The sequence below is a fragment of the Neophocaena asiaeorientalis genome, unplaced genomic scaffold (assembly GCF_003031525.2).
Source record: "Neophocaena asiaeorientalis asiaeorientalis breed wild unplaced genomic scaffold, Neophocaena_asiaeorientalis_V1.1 scaffold303, whole genome shotgun sequence".
Classification (NCBI taxonomy): Eukaryota; Metazoa; Chordata; class Mammalia; order Artiodactyla; family Phocoenidae; genus Neophocaena; species Neophocaena asiaeorientalis.
This window is the reverse complement of record NW_020174420.1, coordinates 1,846,593-1,865,830: the sequence shown is the minus strand read 5'-3', so window position 1 is coordinate 1,865,830 and position 19,238 is coordinate 1,846,593. Positions and strand designations below refer to the sequence as shown.

The 19,238-nt window shown below is 46.8% G+C and overlaps 1 protein-coding gene across 1 annotated transcript; it reads right to left on the bottom strand.

The window, feature by feature from the left end:
* Window positions 1–467: 467 nt before the first annotated feature.
* Window positions 468–7,167, bottom strand: CD207 (CD207 molecule). The gene is given in 8 exon segments (XM_024756415.1): window positions 468–622; window positions 2,632–2,780; window positions 3,265–3,383; window positions 4,050–4,201; window positions 4,802–5,164; window positions 5,167–5,175; window positions 6,525–6,677; window positions 7,149–7,167. Coding segments are annotated over 8 exon segments (1,119 nt in total).
* Between the last annotated feature and the right edge of the window lie 12,071 nt (window positions 7,168–19,238).

The window sequence follows — 19,238 nt, the reverse complement described above, 5'->3', positions numbered from 1 at the left end:
TTTTAAAAAAAAAAAATTTATTTATTTACTTTGGCTGCACCAGGTCTTAGTTGTGGCCCGTGGCATCTTCGTTGTGGCATGTGGGATCTAGTTCTCCGACCACGGATGGAACCCAAGCCCCCTGCATTGGGAGCATGGAGTCTTACCCACTGGACCACCAGGGAAGTCCCTCATGTCTCTTCTTATAAGAGCACGAATCCCATCGTGAGGGCTCCACCCTGGTGACTTAATTACCTCCTACAGGCCCCATCTCCTAATACCATCCCAGTGGGGATTAGGGTTTTAACATATGAATTGTGAGGGGATGCATTCAGTCAGTGAGGGAGGCATCTCCTGCCCCAAATAATACAAGATGGCCAAACACATGACATCTGACGCTGGGCAGATAATACTCACGGCAGTTTACTAGTCACATACTGTCACAGTCTGGAGGAGGATACTGCATACCATGCAGGGCCACACGGGGGTTACACCCAGGAGCAGAGGGAGCCAGCAAGAGCCGTGAGAGCCCGGCTTTGCAGCAACAAGAGGATGGTGTGTCCCTGGTTCCGCAGGAGGAGGTGATGGGCTTGTTTGAACAGTTTCTGGACTGGCGGGTTAGCGGAACCCAGTAGGTTGAAGACTGGGTGGAGTGCAGCGGGTCCAGTTAAGGGGAATTGGCCAGGTGCGGGGACATATCTGGTGAGAGCTGGGAAACTCAAAGTTAGGCTTTTGAGGCCCTGTAAGCCTCAGAAAATATCATGGCAATAAGTGAAATTTTAGGCCTTACAATGCAAGCCTCTGAATCTGCTGCCCTGGTGACAAGTGCCCACCTCAGGGAAGAAGCTAGAGCGTGGGGCAGGGTCCCATGCTACTCAGCGTGGCAGCCCAGACGTGGTGACTAACACGCCAGGCGTGACAGCAAGTTGGAGAGCAGTGTCATGATTGGACACACAATGGGATAGCTCCCCAGAGGCAGCCCTGAGCCCACAACTTGTATTTCATTTCTACATCAGCTTGTGCTATGAGCACACAGCCGACACTGGGAAGAAATAACATTCTCCCGTAACTTGCTACTTCGAATTATGAAGGGTGGGAACAACCAAGTATTTCTTAGGGAAGACATAGATGCCTTCCATGCCCACACATCCACCCCTGTGAACTTGCCCGTCTTCACTTCCCTGACGCCCTTGCTCCCTCAGACCTCAGATGTCCCTGGAGCCGGCCTACAAATGCTCCCTCGTGGATGCCATCGCTGACTGCCCATCCCTCGTCCATCACCATATTTTAAAAACCCCAACTGCCCCATGTTCCTTCAAGATTCCTCCTAATGCCCCTGACCTTAGCCCCGACCCCTTTGCACTCAGAACACCAGGCTGCTGGTCACAGTCACTGAAGGAAAACGTTCCCCTCCCCAGGACCCTAAAGAGGACACCTAACTAGGACCCCAAGGAGGGGAGGGCCGCTGGGCCTGGATTCCTGCCTCGGCCCCTGGATGGGGGATTTGGACCCGATGTCTGTGATCACGGTCTCTGTGAAGAGTGGGAAACTTGATGTGTCTCCCCATCGGGAGCAAAGGCAGAGAACAAAAGATGGTCCATGAACATCTGGAAGGAAAGACGACCAGGAGGGTCGTGACACCGCAGACACTGCAGTGCTAGCTCTGTTGCACTTCAATAAAAGCCAGAGATCAGTACTACTCATATTTCATGGCATTTCTGGGGCTGGAACATTCCTACTCTGTTATTTTGAACCCCCAACTGTTTCCTGAGGACACCCCAGAACTTCATGTCCGGGAGAGCAGATGTTCTTCCCCGCACATTCACCTGTACCCGCGGGAAGAAAACAACAAAAGAGACTGACCTTTTCCTAGGCAGCATTTTATTCTAATGAAGCTCAGAGGTGCCCTCTTCACTGAAGGCCCCTTCCCCTGCCCTCTGGGGAGAGAGGAGATGCAGAAGAAAGAGGAGGGGAGGCAGAAGGGCTCGGCAGACAGACTGGTCCCAGAGTTTAGCGAGTGAGGGGGAGGGAGAAGCGCATGGACGCTGGTCCAGCTCTAAGGAGACACATTCCCATGTCAGCCCCAGATCTGAACCAGTCAAGCCCGTCCCAGGGAGGAAGGGTCTCAGATCTCAGAGGATGTGGATGAAGGGGGCCATGGGTACATGGCATGAACAGGGTCACCAAGAGCTGAGCTCTTCCCACTGAGAACACAGCCACCTCAGCAGGCAACTGGGAATTCTGGGGAGTCAACCAGAAAAGCCCTGAGTCTCAGTCTCCAGACAATTGCTTGGGTGGTCGAAGCAACTTTCATGCAGTGAAGACGAGGCTTCTCTGAAGGGATGGGACACCCCAGGGTGCTGCCCCAGATTGCAGGTTCGGATTCACCTCACTGGGTGAATTAGTGAACTTCTAATCCTCTCCACCCTCAGCTCCCACTTCAACCCAAGATCTCCTTTCCATTTCAGCTGACTCTGTGGGGTCAGAGAACTCCTAGCCAAGGCAGATAGACTCCCGGATGCCTTCAAGACAATTTCGAAACAAGAAAAATTAAAGTTCAAAATCACCCTGGAGTATGAAGGAGAGAGCCACACTTCCTTGAATTCAACAAGCATTGGAGTTTAAAGTTTGAGCTTGGGGGCCAGTCCTGACATGGTTCTGATGGCATGTAGGGTCGTTTACAGATAAAAAGAAATTCCTTGTCACAGGAGGCATCATTCCGTGACTGCAATGAGGACATCTTTATATCGGCACAGTGTTCGTTGTTCCCAGTGTTGTTGGGCTCACCTGGAATCCAGAACCTATGAAAGGAAAAAAACAAAGAAAAACATATTTCCAATGAATAACTGAGAGATTTCAACTCCAGCTTTGGTGCCGGGTGATAGCATCTCAAGTTTTTCCATGCCTGAGAGGAAGGGGACCAGTGATCTGTCAATCTCTAAGCCTGCAATCACCCCCCAAGTCAGGGCCAAACCAGCCCACAACTCTCAAGGCCCTATAGGAACCCACAGTGCAAAGACCTAAACTTAGAACGAGGTCCCTGCCAAGTCTGGGTGGACGGCCATGCTGCCAAACCCCAGAGGGCACCGAGAGGCCATGAATTTGTCCCCAGTTTTACATCCAATTAGTGGCAGAGGTCAGCTAGATCTCTGTTCAATGCTCCTGCCGCCCAAGGATGGGGAAGAATCACAAACCCTGTGGTCAGTAGGAACTATCACTCCACTCTTCATGCCCTGGCCCTGGCCCAAGAAAGTCAGTCTGGGAAGGAGGGTTCTCAGGGCTTACTTCACGCTCTGGACCTTGTTGAACAGCGAGTCATCCACCCAGTACCAGTACCCCTCACTCCCTGCTTTGCTCAGGCCGATCCAATAGAGAAGTCCGCCTGCAGTCCTGTAGAGAAGCTCCTGCAGAGAGACAGAATGAGCAGAGGTGCTGCCACGACTCCGAGTTGGAGCATCTGTCTCTCTGGGTGCTCTTCACCCATCCTCAGTGACAGCCCCTGAACCCCCAGACACAGGGTTAGGACTCTAGACTCTGACTCCAGAGCCCATGATCTCACCTGCTCTGCTAGCCCACCTCCAGATGAAAGGAGCTCGTTCAATATTCTGCCTCACCAGGTACGGGACTTCTTGGGTTAGACAATGTCATTAATGCTATTCACAAATATTTCTACTTTCTGGGCACATGGAAAGATTGTACTACCCTGCCCTCTTTGAAGCTACAAATACTGCCTCATTTATTTGGCCAATGAAATGTGAGCTGAAGTGATGTCCGTTGCTTCCAGCAGAAGCTTTAAGGGCCAACACACAATGTGCCATGTTCCCTTTTCTCACCTCAGCAATTGTGGAAACATATGTTGAGATGAAATCTCCTTTGACCTAAGCCCTGAGTAACCACAGTGAGCAGAACCCCTTGCTGACCCTCATTGTACATGCAGTGTACAAGTGAGAAGTAATTCTGAAGAATTACCGCTATTTGGGGATTTTTGTCACTGCAGCGTAATCTTGCCCATCCTGCCTGATACAGCTACCAATACACCCCCTTCCTAGAGCCCACAGGACAGCACTCACCTGTTCACTCTCTGAGGTCACTGAGGTCAAGTGTGAATCCCTGGACAAGCAGAACTGCTGGGCACTGTACCAGGTCCTTGTGACTTGAGAAAAGTAATAGAAGTTCCCCCTGAAGTACTTCCACCCTTGAGAAACCATCTGTAGGATGTCATCTAGAGAACAAGAGTGAAATATGTACTCTGGTGTTCCTGTTTTCTCTGGTGCTGGCTAGGTAGGGATACTTGAGTGGGATCCCAGAGACAGAGTGAATGGGGCTGGGCTCTGGGGGTCTTTGGGTCCTTGTGTAGGAGCTTGGGGACATTCCCTCAGATCCTGAAAGTCTGACTGAGATTTGTAGAGTCTCTGGGCTCAGAGAGGGGAGAGCGAGAGAGGCTGAATCAAGAATCTGTCTCTCCTGTGAGGAGGAGTAATTTTCCATTGGCCATCACAAGTGTCTGAGCCCCTGGGCTCTAGGTAGAGACTAATGGAAAATGGCTGGCTTTGGATCAGGACAAAGAGACTCCCTAATGCCTTCATATTCTATGCCTTGGTGTGGGAACCCTGGCTGGTCCCTAGCGTCTTCTCTCCTGAACAGCCCCTAAGCCCTCCCCAAACCCAGTGCTGAGCCCTCTCTTCTTAACTTTCCAGCCATGGCTGCCCTGCTCCTCTCTCCCTTCCCTTCACACACACCAGCCCAGTGATGTCATGCCTAAGAGTGGCAAGGTCCCACGGGCCACTGGTCAACTGGCAACGTTCTTTTCTGAGTCACTTACTTTGCTGTTGGAACAACTGGCTGACATTCTCCAAACCTCTCTGGAGTCCCCGGACCTTTGCATTTAAAGCACGGGCTTTATCCAAATCTCTTTTTAGCTCCGGGATTTGGGCATTGAACTTATCGACTTCTTCCCAACTACTCGTTAGTATCTGCAGCCGTGCATTGGCTTCCTTCACGCTGGTTTCCAACCTCCAGATCTGAGAACGCATACGATCCAGGCTGGCACTCACCATCTGGACCTGAATGCCAGCTGCCGCCACGCCACCTCTATTCCTCTTTATTTCAGAACTCAGGGTGCTGATGTTGTCCACACGACCTTTCAGCAACTGGGCATTGGTCTTGACATCTGATACTGTGCCCAAAACCAAGGATCTGGATATGAGACAGTCAAGAGGTCAGCCAAGGGGATCCCCAGGGACTGGAGTGGGGCTGTTGCCAGGGTAATAAAAGGAAGGGGAGGGAAGGGATGGGCTCAAGCTTCCCAAGGACCCAACCCAAGGAGCAGTTGCCTACCCTCCACTCATTCATAATGTATTCATTCAACAAACACGTGATGGGCACCTTCCGTGCACCAGGAACTCTGGGAGAGGCAGATCATGCAAAGATCGACAAAACACGGGCTCTCTGTTAGAGGCTCTCACGGGTAAGCAGAAGAGGGGGTTAGAATCCAGTTCTAAATTTTCTTTGCATGTTCACGGCGCATTTGGTAAAGGGATGCCTTCAAACACCCCTTTGTCATACTTCCCATGTCCCTCTGGGCCGCACGGCTTATGACTACCCATAAGCCCCTCGCGGCTATGGAAGGGAGAGCCTATGCAGACTTCTAATCTGGAGATGATCTCTTCTCCAGAGAATACAAAAAGGGAGAATTACGAAACCACTTCTTCTCTTCCCTTGTCCCACCCCCTGTCACACTCTGTTCAGGCCACAGGCTTAGGTGCCATAGAGGAAACCAAAAATAAGCCAAGTGGGCTCAAAGCAGAGGAGACCCTGCTCAGACCCTCCAAGTCCAAGACCAAATATGTCCCGAGGCCTTGAAGGGAGAGTGCAGATGTTCCCTCCACCTGCTTTCTGGAGACCTAATGAGAGGCAGAAGAAGCAGAGGCCGTGAGGCTTGGCAAAGCCAGAGACGGAGAAAGGTACATCACACATCCAATGAAGAAGTAGGAAGTCTCCCTTGACATGACCTTTGGGGGAGCAGGAGAGTGAAGAGAAGCGGTCCTGTGGTGGGGGGTGGGCAGTGATCCCTAACCCTAACCCTAACCCTAGCCCTAACCTGTTGGCCAGGTTCTCCATCTAGTCAGTTGGGGCTGAGGATGCAGTTGGGACACCATCCCCTGTGGGGTCAGGAAACATCATGCTCACTGTTGGGGGCCACCCACAAGGCTCTCGATCAAAGGGACATGAAACTCAGAGAGGAAGGAGGGAATGACACAGGATGGAGATGGGCGAACATTTCTTGGGGACAAAAGAGCGTGTCCTAGAGCACAAGCGTGCTGATCCCTGTCGGGAAAATCTCCCCGGAACTGGAAAGGAAGCTGATCTTACGGGGGACGGCGGCGGTGTGGAGGTGGGAGGGGACCCTCTGACTGCACGTGGAAAGAGGGGAAACAAGACAAATGAAAAAGCCAGAGGCAGGAGAGACCACCAGAGAGCGGGGGAGAGAGGGAGCCGACTGGCCGTGGGGAAGGATGGAGCCCAGGTGGAAGCTGAGGACTTACAGAGAATGGCCTGCAGCAGGACGGAGGCGACCGGGACCAGCATCAGGAAGATGACTGCAGCACGGACTGTGAGAAGTCTTCCCAGAACCAGAGATGGACGCCTCTTGGGAGGAGGCTCTGCAGGAAGAAGAGAGCGTTCGTTGGACCAGCAAACTGTGGGTTTGGGCACAGAGCCCTGAGCAGATTCTGCACCGTAACCCTCCTGGCACAGGTGCCCCCGGCCAGCTCTCTCCCCAAAGTCCTTTTATCTAGAGGAAAAGGGAAGTGACCCCCAGAAGTCATTGTGTTATCCCAAAGTTCCCCATTCCTGGCTTAAGCACCTAGGCTACAGCTCGGTTCTCTCCTCAAGGGCCTGAGCTTTCAGGAAGAGGCCATTTGTCATCTTCTCCAGGGGGTCTATTACATGGGCACTTTAACTACCTTGTCCTCAGGCTAAGCTTTTTCTAAGACGGCTCTCATCCATCTTCCATCCTGCCATCCATTCACCCCACAAATACATATTGAATGCTTTCTAGATACCAGGCACTGTGCTAGGACTGAGACACAAAGCTGAAGAACTCACAGTCCTTGTACTCAAAGGGCTCACCATCTGGTAAGAAAGACAGACCTGAGCAAATAAATTACAATACAGGGTGATAAGCATAACGATAGAAGAATATGCACAGTTCAAGGGAAGTACAGAGACTGAAGTAATTTTAAGAAGTTCCGGGTAGAGGGATTAGCATATTGGAAAGTATGGAGTGCCTGGCAAATTATAGGTAGTTTGGCACTGTTGGAGTATAGAGTATCAATATATGACCTGAGCAGGGAGGGCTTGGGCTAAGGAGGCACCTGGGGTCAGATCATAAAGATCCTTTTGGGTCGTGTTAAAGAGCTTGAACTCTGGCTTATAGGTGATGTGGAGCCAGTGAAGGACTTTAGGCAGGAGAGAGACAAGGACAGGAACACTGAAGAAAAATCCGTCTGATCGTGGTGAGGGGCAGAGATCAGGGTGTGGGGAGTCTGGAAGCAGGGAGACCAGTAAGCAGACCACTGCAATAAAATATTCTACTTCTGTTTAGGGCATCTTAGATGATAGAATATCCCTCTATAAAATGGGGCTTGGAGATTCAAACTGTAAATGTACGATTTGGCTTCTCCTCTCTGCTTCCTGCATTTGTGAGGGTCTCTGACAATGTGGGAGGCCCAGCAATATCAGACCAGGAGCTGCTCTTTCATTCATGGGAGACGCTCAGGGCAGAGAGGAGCTGATTTGGGGCTCCATGAGGGACTACGTTTTCTCCTGGGAAGCTTCTGACACTTTGAAGAAATCTGCCACATCTGAGAAACCTGGTATATAACAGATTCTAAACAAATATTTCAACTCTGAGATTCCAGCCTGTGGACTGGAATCTGTCTTCTGGAAGCTACTGCATCTTTCTATGGCCTCCAGCAGTTCTCATTCATTCCCATAGTAAAGGCATGAGGCAAGTGTGGTTTTAAACCTTACCCAAAAATGCATAACAACTCTGGCCACAGGACTAGAAACCTGACCGGGCTTCGCTGACCCTGAGCCAGTGGAGCTGGATGACAGGTTGGTGTCAGGGACCAAGGTTGGAGGCTAAATGATCAGGGCCAAGGAGATAGCTACCTTTACTTGCAGAGGCTTCTACTGTTTTGATATTTGAGAGGATCCCAGCTCCCTCTCTGACCAGTTCATTGTGATTACAGACCCATTGCTGCTCCCCTCTCCAGACTGAATAGGCCTCAGACTAGAGCTGTTTCTCTGACTGGTTGAGGGAAACCGGAGAGGACTCCACACCACCCTTTCCAAGTGTTGGGAAGGAAGCTGGATCACAAGGATGGTGTTCCTTTCATCCTGTCTCATTTCCTCCCTACCCACATAACGTCCAGGCCTGCTGTCTGCTCTAAGCTTTGACGTTAGCTAATCCCACAAGCTGAAGGCCTCACTCCTAATTCACTGCCAGTCTCTGAACATTTATAACCACGCCTGTTCTCTTAAAGCCGCTCACCTAGCTGAAGAGCCTTGGTTCTACCAGGGCTCAGAAGGAGTCAGAATGTTCTGTTTCTGGGCTCTCATGCTTGTTACCCAGCCTAATCCCAGGATCACGTCAGCCCTTCTGCTCCTGGTTCCTGGCCTCACATCCACGTCCCAGGGCCTGGGGATGGAGAAGAATCCAAGTTACTTTGGATTCTTGGTAGAAAGTACCACTGGGGTCCTGGTCTCCTCCTGAGGCATTTGCGGGAGAGCAGCTGCCACATAAGACCTTGGAATGTCTGTCCCCTTCCCTCTCTGTTGAAAAGTTGACTTTCCCCAACCTCTGCTGTTATGTAGCATGAGTGATTGGTAGAATGCCCATGTGCCCTCCCAGTGGTCCCAGGAAAGAATCTGGAAGCCTCGCCAAGCTGGGACGGGACTCACTGCATAAGATGGGACTGGGCTTGGGGGGCATTTACTCCAAGTGATGGAAATGGAGGCTTCAGGTAGGCGTTCCGCTGATAGCTGGACAAAAGGCTGATCCAGCATGAGGAAGATAGGCAAGAAGCAACCGCAATCCTCTGGGCCCTCTGGGGTTTCAGAGATGGTTTCTGTAAAAGTCCCGACCATGAGGAGTTTCATTTCCCACTTTGCAGGGAAGACGTGGGTCATGAGCTATTTTCCTCTGGCCATGCTTATCCGCAGGTATTTCCTGAGCAGTCTCCCAGAAAAGACCAAGTGGAAGGTGGGTGCCTCAGCCTCACTTTCCAGACAGGAAGGAGGGCAATTCTCCCAGACATTTAGGAGATCCCCGCTCCTCCAAACAGAGGAGGAACTTTGGGCCAGATCTAGAGTGACCAAAAATCACTGCTGTGATGAGAGAGAGGGAAGTCAGTGCTCATTTTGCTGTTGCCCCACTGCCATGCTCCTGGGGTTCTAAGCCCTCCTCTGGATAAGGATGGAGGAAGGAAACAGTTTGGCCACTCTCCCCTTCTCTGGTTGGGACTCTCCTTATGCTTGGAGGTAGACCATAGGCATAATCAATGGGAGTGGAAAAGAGACCCGGGCTGTTTGAAATGCCCCAGCAGTGCTGAGGGTCATCTCCAAGGAGTGGTGATCTGAGTCCCTCCATCCAAGGCATAGAGGAAACTAAAGTAGACAACAAACCAGGGAGAGGGGTTGGAGGAGGCTGGGAGGAATGGAGGGGAGGGGAGAATGAGATGAGAAAGGAGACAGTTACGACAGCTGGTCAGACTGATTCATAGGGGACTCCTGTATATAATGTGATGTGGTATTTGACCAGCAGAGCCCAGATAACCAAAGGATTCCATGCCCCCCTCTGGATGTGTGCTCTGGGAACAGGGGATAGGGCAGAGAAACCAAGAAGAAAGAAATGGTAGGTGGGGCCCTTCATCCATCCTTTCCTCTAGAATGCCTGCTCTGTACCAGCTGCAAAGAGAAAGAAAACCATGGACCCTGCCCTCAGAAACAGTGCTTCTCTTGGGAAAACACGGCATCCATCATCCCAGGGAGAAGGGAAGACTTTCCCAAGACCACAGAGGGCCTCCTCAGCTCTCCCTTGACCCTGGGAATGGTTCCTCTTTTTTAGAACATTGTGTGAGGGCAATGTTTCTCTGGCACAGTGACAATGGGCTAGACCTCAGTGAACAGGCAGTTACGTCAGGTGCAATCATAAATAATGTGGTATGGATATGGGGGAGCCTCCTGGCTGCATGGAAGGATCACTGTGTGCCAGGTAGAGGAGGCTGCTCTGAACTATCCGGGTCAGAGAGCCCTTGCCTGTGTCCTTAGTGAGAGGGCAAATTCACGGCAGGAAAGTAACACAGGGCTCTTGGGAAAAGTATGCATAGTTTCCTTTTGTATCTTTTATTTCTTTATTAATGATATTCATTACAGAAAAAAATCCAGGTGAGTGAAAAGAAAAAAAAAACTATCTACCATACAGAAAAAAAAAGCTGTACACACAGTTCATTCTTCCTATCTACATGTACATATATATGTATTTACGTCTATATCCATAGCTATACCTAACTATAACTGTGTATATATTTATATAAGTATTGAATGGGACAACTCCTGTGTCTTTTCCCCAGCATCATTCCCATCTCCATTTGTGATACGAAGAGTCCTCCTCCTTTGGGAAACTACGCCCCCTCCTCACCCCCCACTTTGCTTGGCTCAGAGCCAGTGTCCACAGGTTGGGTTTTTAACACAACCCATTACTCTGACATTGAGTCTTCTGCCTCCTGCTTCCACTTTTAAGGCCTCTTACATTGGGCCCACCCAGATAATCCAGGATAGTTTCTGTATCTTAAAGCCAGCTTATTTATTTATTTAGCTGTGTCACAAGGCTTGCGGGATCTCAGTTCTCTGACCTGGGACTGAACCCACACCCTCGGCAGTGAAAGCACCAAGTCCTAACCACTGGATCATCAGGGAATTCTTAAAGCCAGCTTACTAGCAGCCTTAATTCCACTTTGCCATGTAACTTAATGTACTTCCAGGTTCTGGGATTACGATGTGGACATCTTTGTGGCCATTATTGTACCTACCACACTTCCTCACCGTATTAAGTTAGGGTAGCCTTAGTAGAAATTTTGGTATATATCCCTGAAGTTTGAGAGATAAACAGTCTGGTACTTGACACATGAATGAAAGGTCTAAGGCCTTCAGTAGGTGATAATAAATAAATAGTAGGATGGGACTTCCCTGGTGGCACAGTGGTTGAGAGTCCGCCTGCCATTGCAGGGGACATGGGTTCAATCCCTGGTCTGGTAAGATCCTACATGCCTCGGAACAACTGAGCCTGAACGCCCCAACTACTGAGCCCACACGCTGCAACTACTGAAGCTGGCATGCTCTAGGGCCCACATGCCGCAGCCACTGAGCCTGTGTGCTGCAACTGCTGAGGCCCACGTGCCTAGAGCCCATGTTCTACAACAGGAGAGGCCACCGCAGTGAGAAGCCCATGCACCGTAATGAAGAGTGGCCCCCGCTCGCTGCAACTAGACAAGGCCTACAAGCAGCAATGAAGACCCAATGCAGCCAGAAGTTTTTTTATAAAAGTAAAAAAAAAATAAATAGTAGGATAAACAAACTGTGTTACTTCTAAACAATGGAATATTATTCAACACTAAAAAGAAATGAGCTATAATGGTACTGAAAGAAAAACAGATATATAGGTCAGTGAAACAGAATTGAGAGCCCAGAAATAAACCCACACATATATGGGCAATTAATTTATACAGACAAGCAAAGAACATACAAGAGAAAGAATAGTCTCTTCAATAAATGATGTTGGGGAAACTGGACAGCCACATGCAAAAAAAAATGAAACTAGACCACTATCTCACACTATACATAAAACTCAACCCAAAGTGGATTAAAGACTTGAATGTAAGCCATAAAACTCCTAGAAGAAAACATAGGCAGTACACTCTTTTTGACATCAGTCTTAGCAATATCTTTCTGGATATGTCTCCTCAGGCAAGGGAAACAAAAGCAAAAATAAGCAAATGGAACTACATCAAACTAAAAATCTTCTGCACAGCAAAGGAAACCATCAACAAAATGAAAAGACAACCAACCATCTGCAAATGATATATCTGATACGGGGTTAATATCCAAAAAATATAGAGAACTTATACAACTCAACACCAATAACAAAATCAACTTGGTTAAAAAAAATGTGTAGAGGGCTTCCCTGGTGGCGCAGTGGTTGAGAGTCCGCCTGCCGATGCAGGGGACGTGGGTTCGTGCCCCAGTCTGGGAAGATCCCACATGCCGCGGAGCAGCTGGGCCCGTGAGCCATGGCTGCTGAGCCTGCGCATCCGGAGCCTGTGCTCCGCAGCAGGAGAGGCCACAACAGTGAGAGGCCCGCATACCGCAAAAAATAAAAATAAAAAATAAAGAGTTCTCAAATCTTTTCAAAAAAATAAAAATAAATTTGTCCTGGCTACATGTAAAGAATGAAATTAGAACATTCTCTAACACCATATACAAAAATGAACTCAAAATGGATTGAAGACCTAAATGTAAGGCCGGGTACTATAAAACTCCTAGAGGAAAACACAGGCAAAATACTCTTTGACATAAATTGCAGCAATTTTTTTTTAGATCCGTCTCCTAGAGTAATGAAGTAAAAGCAAAAATAGACAAATGGAACCTAATCAAACTTAAAAGTTTTTGCACAGCAAAGGAAACCATAAACAAAATGAAAAGACAGGGGCTTCCCTGGTGGCGCAGTGGTTGAGAGTCTGCTTGCCGACGCAGGGGACATGGGTTTGATCCCTGGTCTGGGAGGATCCCGCATGCCGCAGAGCAACTGAGCCCGTGGGCCACAACTGTTGAGCCGGCGAGGCACAGCTACCGAGGCCCGCGCTCCTGGAGCCCGCGCTCCGCAGCGAGAGAGGCCACTGCAATGAGAAGCCAGCGCACCTAAACAGAGTGTAAAAAAAAAAAAAAAAATGAAAAGACAACCTATGGAATGGGAGAAAATATTTGCATATGATGTGACCAACAGGGATTAATTTCCAAAATACAAAAATGCCTCATACAGCTCAATATCAAAAAAACAAACAACCCAATCAAAAAATGGGCAGAAGACCTAAACAGACATTTCTCCAGAGAAGACATAACAAAATGGTCAACAGGCACATAAAAAGATGTTCAACATCACTAATTATTAGAGAAATGCAAATCAAAACTACGAAGAGGTACCACCTTACACCGGTCAGAATGGCCATTGTTAAAAAGTCTACAAATAACAAATGTTGGAGAGGGTGTGGAGAAAAGGGGACCATCCTACACTGTTCGTGGGAATGTAAACTGGTGCAGCCACTGTGGAGAACAGTATGGAGGTTCCTTAAAAAACTAAAAATACAGTTACCATATGATCCAGCAATTCCACTCCTGGGCATATACCCGGAAAAGATGAAAACTCTAATTCAAAAAGATACATGCACCTCAATATTCATAGAAGCACTATTTACAGTAGCCAAGACATGGAAGTAACCTAAATGTACATTGACAGATGAATGGATAAAGAAGATGTGGTATATTTATATGTACACATATATATGCATACACACACACGTATATATACACATTGGAATACTAGCCATAAAAAAGAATGAAATAATGCCATTTGCAGCAACATGGATGGACCTAGAGATTATCACACTAAGCAGTCAGACAAAGACAAATATCATATGATATCATTTACATGTGGAATCTAAAATTATGATATAAATGAACTTATTTACAAAACAAAAATTTCAGTCTGGGGCTTCCCTGGTGGCACAGTGGTTGAGAGTCTGCCTGCCGATTCAGGGGACACGGGTTCGTGCCCCGGTCCAGGAAGATCCCACATGCCGCGGAGCAGCTGGGCCTGTGAGCCATGGCCGCTGAGCCTGCGCGTCCAGAGCCTGTGCTCCGCAACGGGAGAGGCCACAACAGTGAGAGGCCTGCGTACTGCAAAAAAAAAAAAATTTCTGTCTGTTATTTTCACAGACATAGAAAACAAATTTACGGTTACCAAAGGGGGAAGGTGGGGGAGGGATAAATTAGGAGCTTGGGATTAACAGACACATACTACTATAAAAGAGACAAACAACAAGGACCTAGTATATAGTACAAGGAATTATGTTCAATATCTTGTAATAACCTATAATGGAAAAGAATCTGCAAAAGAATATATATCTCTTTGCTGTATACTTGAAACTAATACACATTGTAAATCAACTGTACTTCAATAAAAATTTTTTTTAATAAAGTCAATTTATCCTTGGATTCAAAAAATAAAAAGAAATGAGCCATCAAGCCATGAAAGGACAGGGAGGAAACTTAAACGTGTATCATTAAGTGAAAGAAGCCAATCTGAAAAGGCTACATACTGTATGGTTCCAATTCTATGGTATTCTGGAAAAGACAAAACTATGGATACAGTAAAAAGATCAGTGGTTGCCAGGGGTTATGGGGGAGGGAGGGATGAATAGGTGAAGCACAGGATTTTTAGGGCAGTGAAACTACTCTGTGTGATACAGTAATAGTGGATACATGTCATTACACATTTGTCAAAACCCATAAAATGTACGACAACAGGAGCTCACACTAATGTGAACTATGGGCTTTGAGTGATAACGATGTGTCGAGCAGGCTCATCGATTGTAACAAATGCACCACTCCGGTGGGGTGTGTTGAGAGTGGAACAGGCTGGGGGCGCCCTCTAGAGGCAGGGAGTATGTGAGCACGCTCCATACTTTCTGCTCAATTTTGCTGTAAGCCTAAAACTGCTCTAAAAAATAATCTATTTTAAAAGAAAGGGAGGGACTTCCCTGGTGGCACACTGGTTAAGAATCCATCTGCCAATGCAGGGGACATGGGTTCGAGCCCTGGTGCATGAAGATACCAAATGCCGCAGAGCAACTAAGCCCGTGGGCCATAACTACTGAGCCTGTGCTCTAGAGCCCACACCGCAACTACTGAACCCCGCGCGCTCTAGGGCCCACGTGCCACAACTACTGAGCCCGCATGTGCAACTACTGAAACCCATGCGCCTAGAGCCCATGCTCTGCAACAAGAGAAGAACCAGCAATGAGAAGCCCAAACACTGCAACAAGGAGTAGCACCCGCTCGCTGCAACTAGAGAAAGCCTATGTGCAGCAACGAAGACCCAATGCAACCAAAAATAAATAAAATTTTTTTAAAAAAAGAAGAAGTTGAGAAAATCTAAGGCAAGAAGCTTTAGCTAACTACTGCGTTGGGACAGCAGAGTGGGGAAGAAAAGCAAAATATAAAGATGAAATCTCTTCCAGAGTTTGATGGGGAAAAACTGTGTGTCAATGGACCAGACCTACCTCCGTTCCCTTCCACCCCCGCCCCCTGCCCTGCACCCTCTCCCTGTAGGAAACTCTTCTTAATTGATTGAGAGGGACTGAGCCAATATGGACCACCTGGATGAGTGTGGGGCAGGACCACAGAAAGCAGGCGCTGAGGTCAGGCCATAAGCAGACAGCCTGTGCAAGAGGAAGGCCATTGAGAGACCTGGGCAATGCAGGTCTCCTGAAACCCCCCCAAATACATGTCAAGGAAAATGAATTGACATTTACAATATGCTGCGTCCAGAAGCATGCATACCAGATTTCAACTGTTCCCATCAAGGAAGACCTTTCTGACACCTGTAGCAAGCTACAATTTAGGAGTGGGGTGGGTAGAATGAAGAAGAGAGAAAGGAAGGGAACAAGATAAAAGCCAAGCCCTCCCCGCAACATCTCATACTGGGGAAGGGGAGAAACTCAAATCTGATGGGCATTTGCCCTTTTGTGACTTTTTGACTCGATTTTTTGATTATATTAATGTGACTAGAAAAGCTATAACACCTGCCTGAGGTTCCATCCAGGGTGAAAAAGAACAAGAAACGAAAGCAAGTTTGAAGGGCAATCATAAAGTTACTGTCTAACTAGTCCCGCTCATTCAGTAAACCACTTACTGTAGGCTAGTTAACCGTTAGAAGTCCCCAGAGCTCTAGAGACCACAGATCCAACATGGGGCAAGAATCACCACCTGCGCCCCCAGGCTTTCTTCTCAGGCTCATCCAAAACTTGGCTGCATAAACAACAAGGACCTACTGTATAGTGCAGGGAACTATATTCAGTATCTTGTAATGACTTATATTGAAAAGAAGCTGAAAAATATCTATATATGTATAACTGAATCACCTTGCTGTACACCTGAAACTAACACAACATTGTGAATCAATAAAAAAAAGAATATATGACAACTGTAAAAAAAATAAAATACATATGGTTTGGATGTGATTCACCATGCTAAATATACTGATTACATAAATTATTGTTGACTATTTTCTTTCCCATAAAAACGTCTATATTATTACTTCTAATGGAGCCCTAGTATTCTATCGTATTATATAGCTATAACAATTTATGTAACCAATTCTTTATTAGTAAACAATTAGGATGCTTTCAGTTCCTCATCACTATAAACAACCTCACAATGAATATCTTTCAGTAATACCTCTGTGTTGTATCCATGATTATTTCCTTAGGATAAATTCCTATAAGCATACTTGCTGGACCAAAACATGTATTTTTTTTTTTAAAAATAGATTTTGTGATAAGTTTGGACAATTATGCTCTAGAAAGGTTTGTATATAATAGAACAAATCATTTCTCCTGGACCCTCATCAACAGTGGGATGTACCACTGTTGTACCCATATTATAGCCAATTTTTATATTGCATTTTCTTGATAGCTAGTGAGATTACTGAAGACTTCACATGTTTTCTCTGACGTGTGTTATTGTCCTTTGTGGATGGAGTTTATTATTATGATTGTCTTCATTTGTAAGCATGCTTGAAATATTAAGCATATTAAACCATTGTCATGTGCTAAGAAAACACACAAAAAGACTTAGCTACGATGGAGAGCCGCCAGTTACGGCCATGAACAGAGAAAGGACAAGAGGTGAAAATGGGTGCAGCCTCAGCCTTTGTGTGGAAAGGATGTCATGGAACACGCAGAAGAGAATCCCCAGAATTGAAACTGTCCCCTTCACCACACTGGTTAGGAGTTACCACTAGTTAACTAGATACTAGTTAGCACTAGTTAACTAGTCAGCAAAGAGGAACTGAAGAACTGAGACAATGACAGCAGCATAACCATGGCACATATTTTATAATTCATTCATCCATATTTCCCACTGCTCCTGTCCAGGGACCTCTCCCCGAGAACTGGGGGGATGTGGAATGAGAGCTGACCTTTCACTTCCATGCATAATGCATAAATAACTTGTATAATAATCATTTAGTCCTTGACCTCATAGATCCTGCTTGGCCATTGGAGTCAAGTTCCCAGTGCCCAGAGTAAGTAAAACCCAGCAAGTGTCCAGTTCTGTCTTAATGGGACTTTTTTGTGCTGCATGTACTACTCAAACCTGTGCCCAAACCCACAGAAAAGAACAGGACCTCCAAAAACCCAAAATCCCGTGACAATATCTCCAATACCACAACGGGACATTTGTCCTCCACGAACTAAAATCATTAAGCCAAGAAATTATAAAATCCCAACATATGTCCACGTTCTGATGAATCATAACTCCGTTCACTTTATACACCGAGGATGTGGATGGTTCTCTCCAACTTGCTTTTTCAACCTTAACTACAGGTGTCTTTTCCAAACAATTCCACTTTGCTCTTTTCAGAAAGTAAATGAGATAACTGCTCTCACCTGCAGTCGTTCGCTTTTAGTTTCTTTTCCCATCTTGCTAAGGTTCCAAACTTCTTTCCCCCACTAAGCTCTCCAGCTGGCCCTTTAGCTGGGTCAGTCTCCCTAATAGAACTTTAAACTTTCATTTGCCTCCTGCTGGCTCTCTAGAGATGTCCCTGCAGCTGCTGCTTTGATCTAGACACTTACAATGAGTGTCTTCCATCATATTTCAAATGGGAATATCCCCAGAGAAGTGGATGGTCTTGTCTCTCATGCATCCACTCAAGCATCCATTTATCCATCCAGTGTAATTTATCAAGTGCCCTCTGTGTGCCAAGCTCCGTGCTGGATGCTGAGAACTCAGCCTTGAACAGAAGGACCATGGTTCCTGCCCTGTAGGGGAGTGCAATTCTCTCTGGATAATTCTTGGCATCTTGCACGTAAGAAAAATAAAATATATCCCTGATTAAGCCTAAAGCAGCAACAAAAGAAAGATATAGTTTGAAATGGTGTAATACATGACATTTTCCCAAGCTGCCTTTATTTAAAACATAGTACAGAGATATAGGAACATGTTTTCATTTCCTGCAAATAGATCTGTTTCTCATAATATATCTGACTCTTAACTACAGGAGAATTACGTGCTCACACTGCCCTTGCCCAGAGCTCCCTTCCCTGGGAAGGCGTGGAGGAGAAGGAGAGCTACGTGTCTAAGACCTATTGCGGTGGTCCTCACCCTCAGAGCATGTTTGTAAAGATGCAGCACCCTACCCCCAGAGATTCTGATGTAATTGGTATGGGTTGGGGCTCAGGCATCAGTATCTTTGTTAATTCTTGAGGTGAGTCACATGCAGCCAGGTTTGAAAACTACCCATCCAGTGGACACCCATGAGTCCTGGGATGGCATTCTGGCTCTGCCACACCCCAGTTGGGTGGGTGATCAGGGGACCCCTCCATCGCCTATGCCAGTTCAAGTCAAGTGAGATAACGCTATGCGGAAACACCTTGCTTAGTGCCACATAACAAGAGTTGCCCAGGCTGAAATACTGTATGTTATCACTTATATGTGGAATCTAAAAAATGCAACCAACTAGGGAATATGACAAGAAAGAAGCAGACTCACAGATATAGAGAACAAACTAGTGGTTACCAGTGGGGAGAGGGGAGAGGCAATACAGGGGTAGGAGCTTAAGAGGGACAAACTATTAGGTATAAAATAAGCTACAAGGATATATTGTACATCTGGGGAATATAGACGATAATTTATAATAACTATAAATGGAGTATAACCTTTAAATATCGTGAATCATAATTTATATTACATTGTAGAGCAACTTACTTCGATAAAAACATGAAAGAAAGAAAGAAAGAAAGAAAGAAAGAAAGAAAGAAAGAAAGAAAGAAAGAAAGAAAGAAAAAGAAAGAAAAAGAAAGAAAGAAAGAAGGAAGGGAAATAGACTTAAAAAACAAAGAGTTGCCCAGTCTAGATGC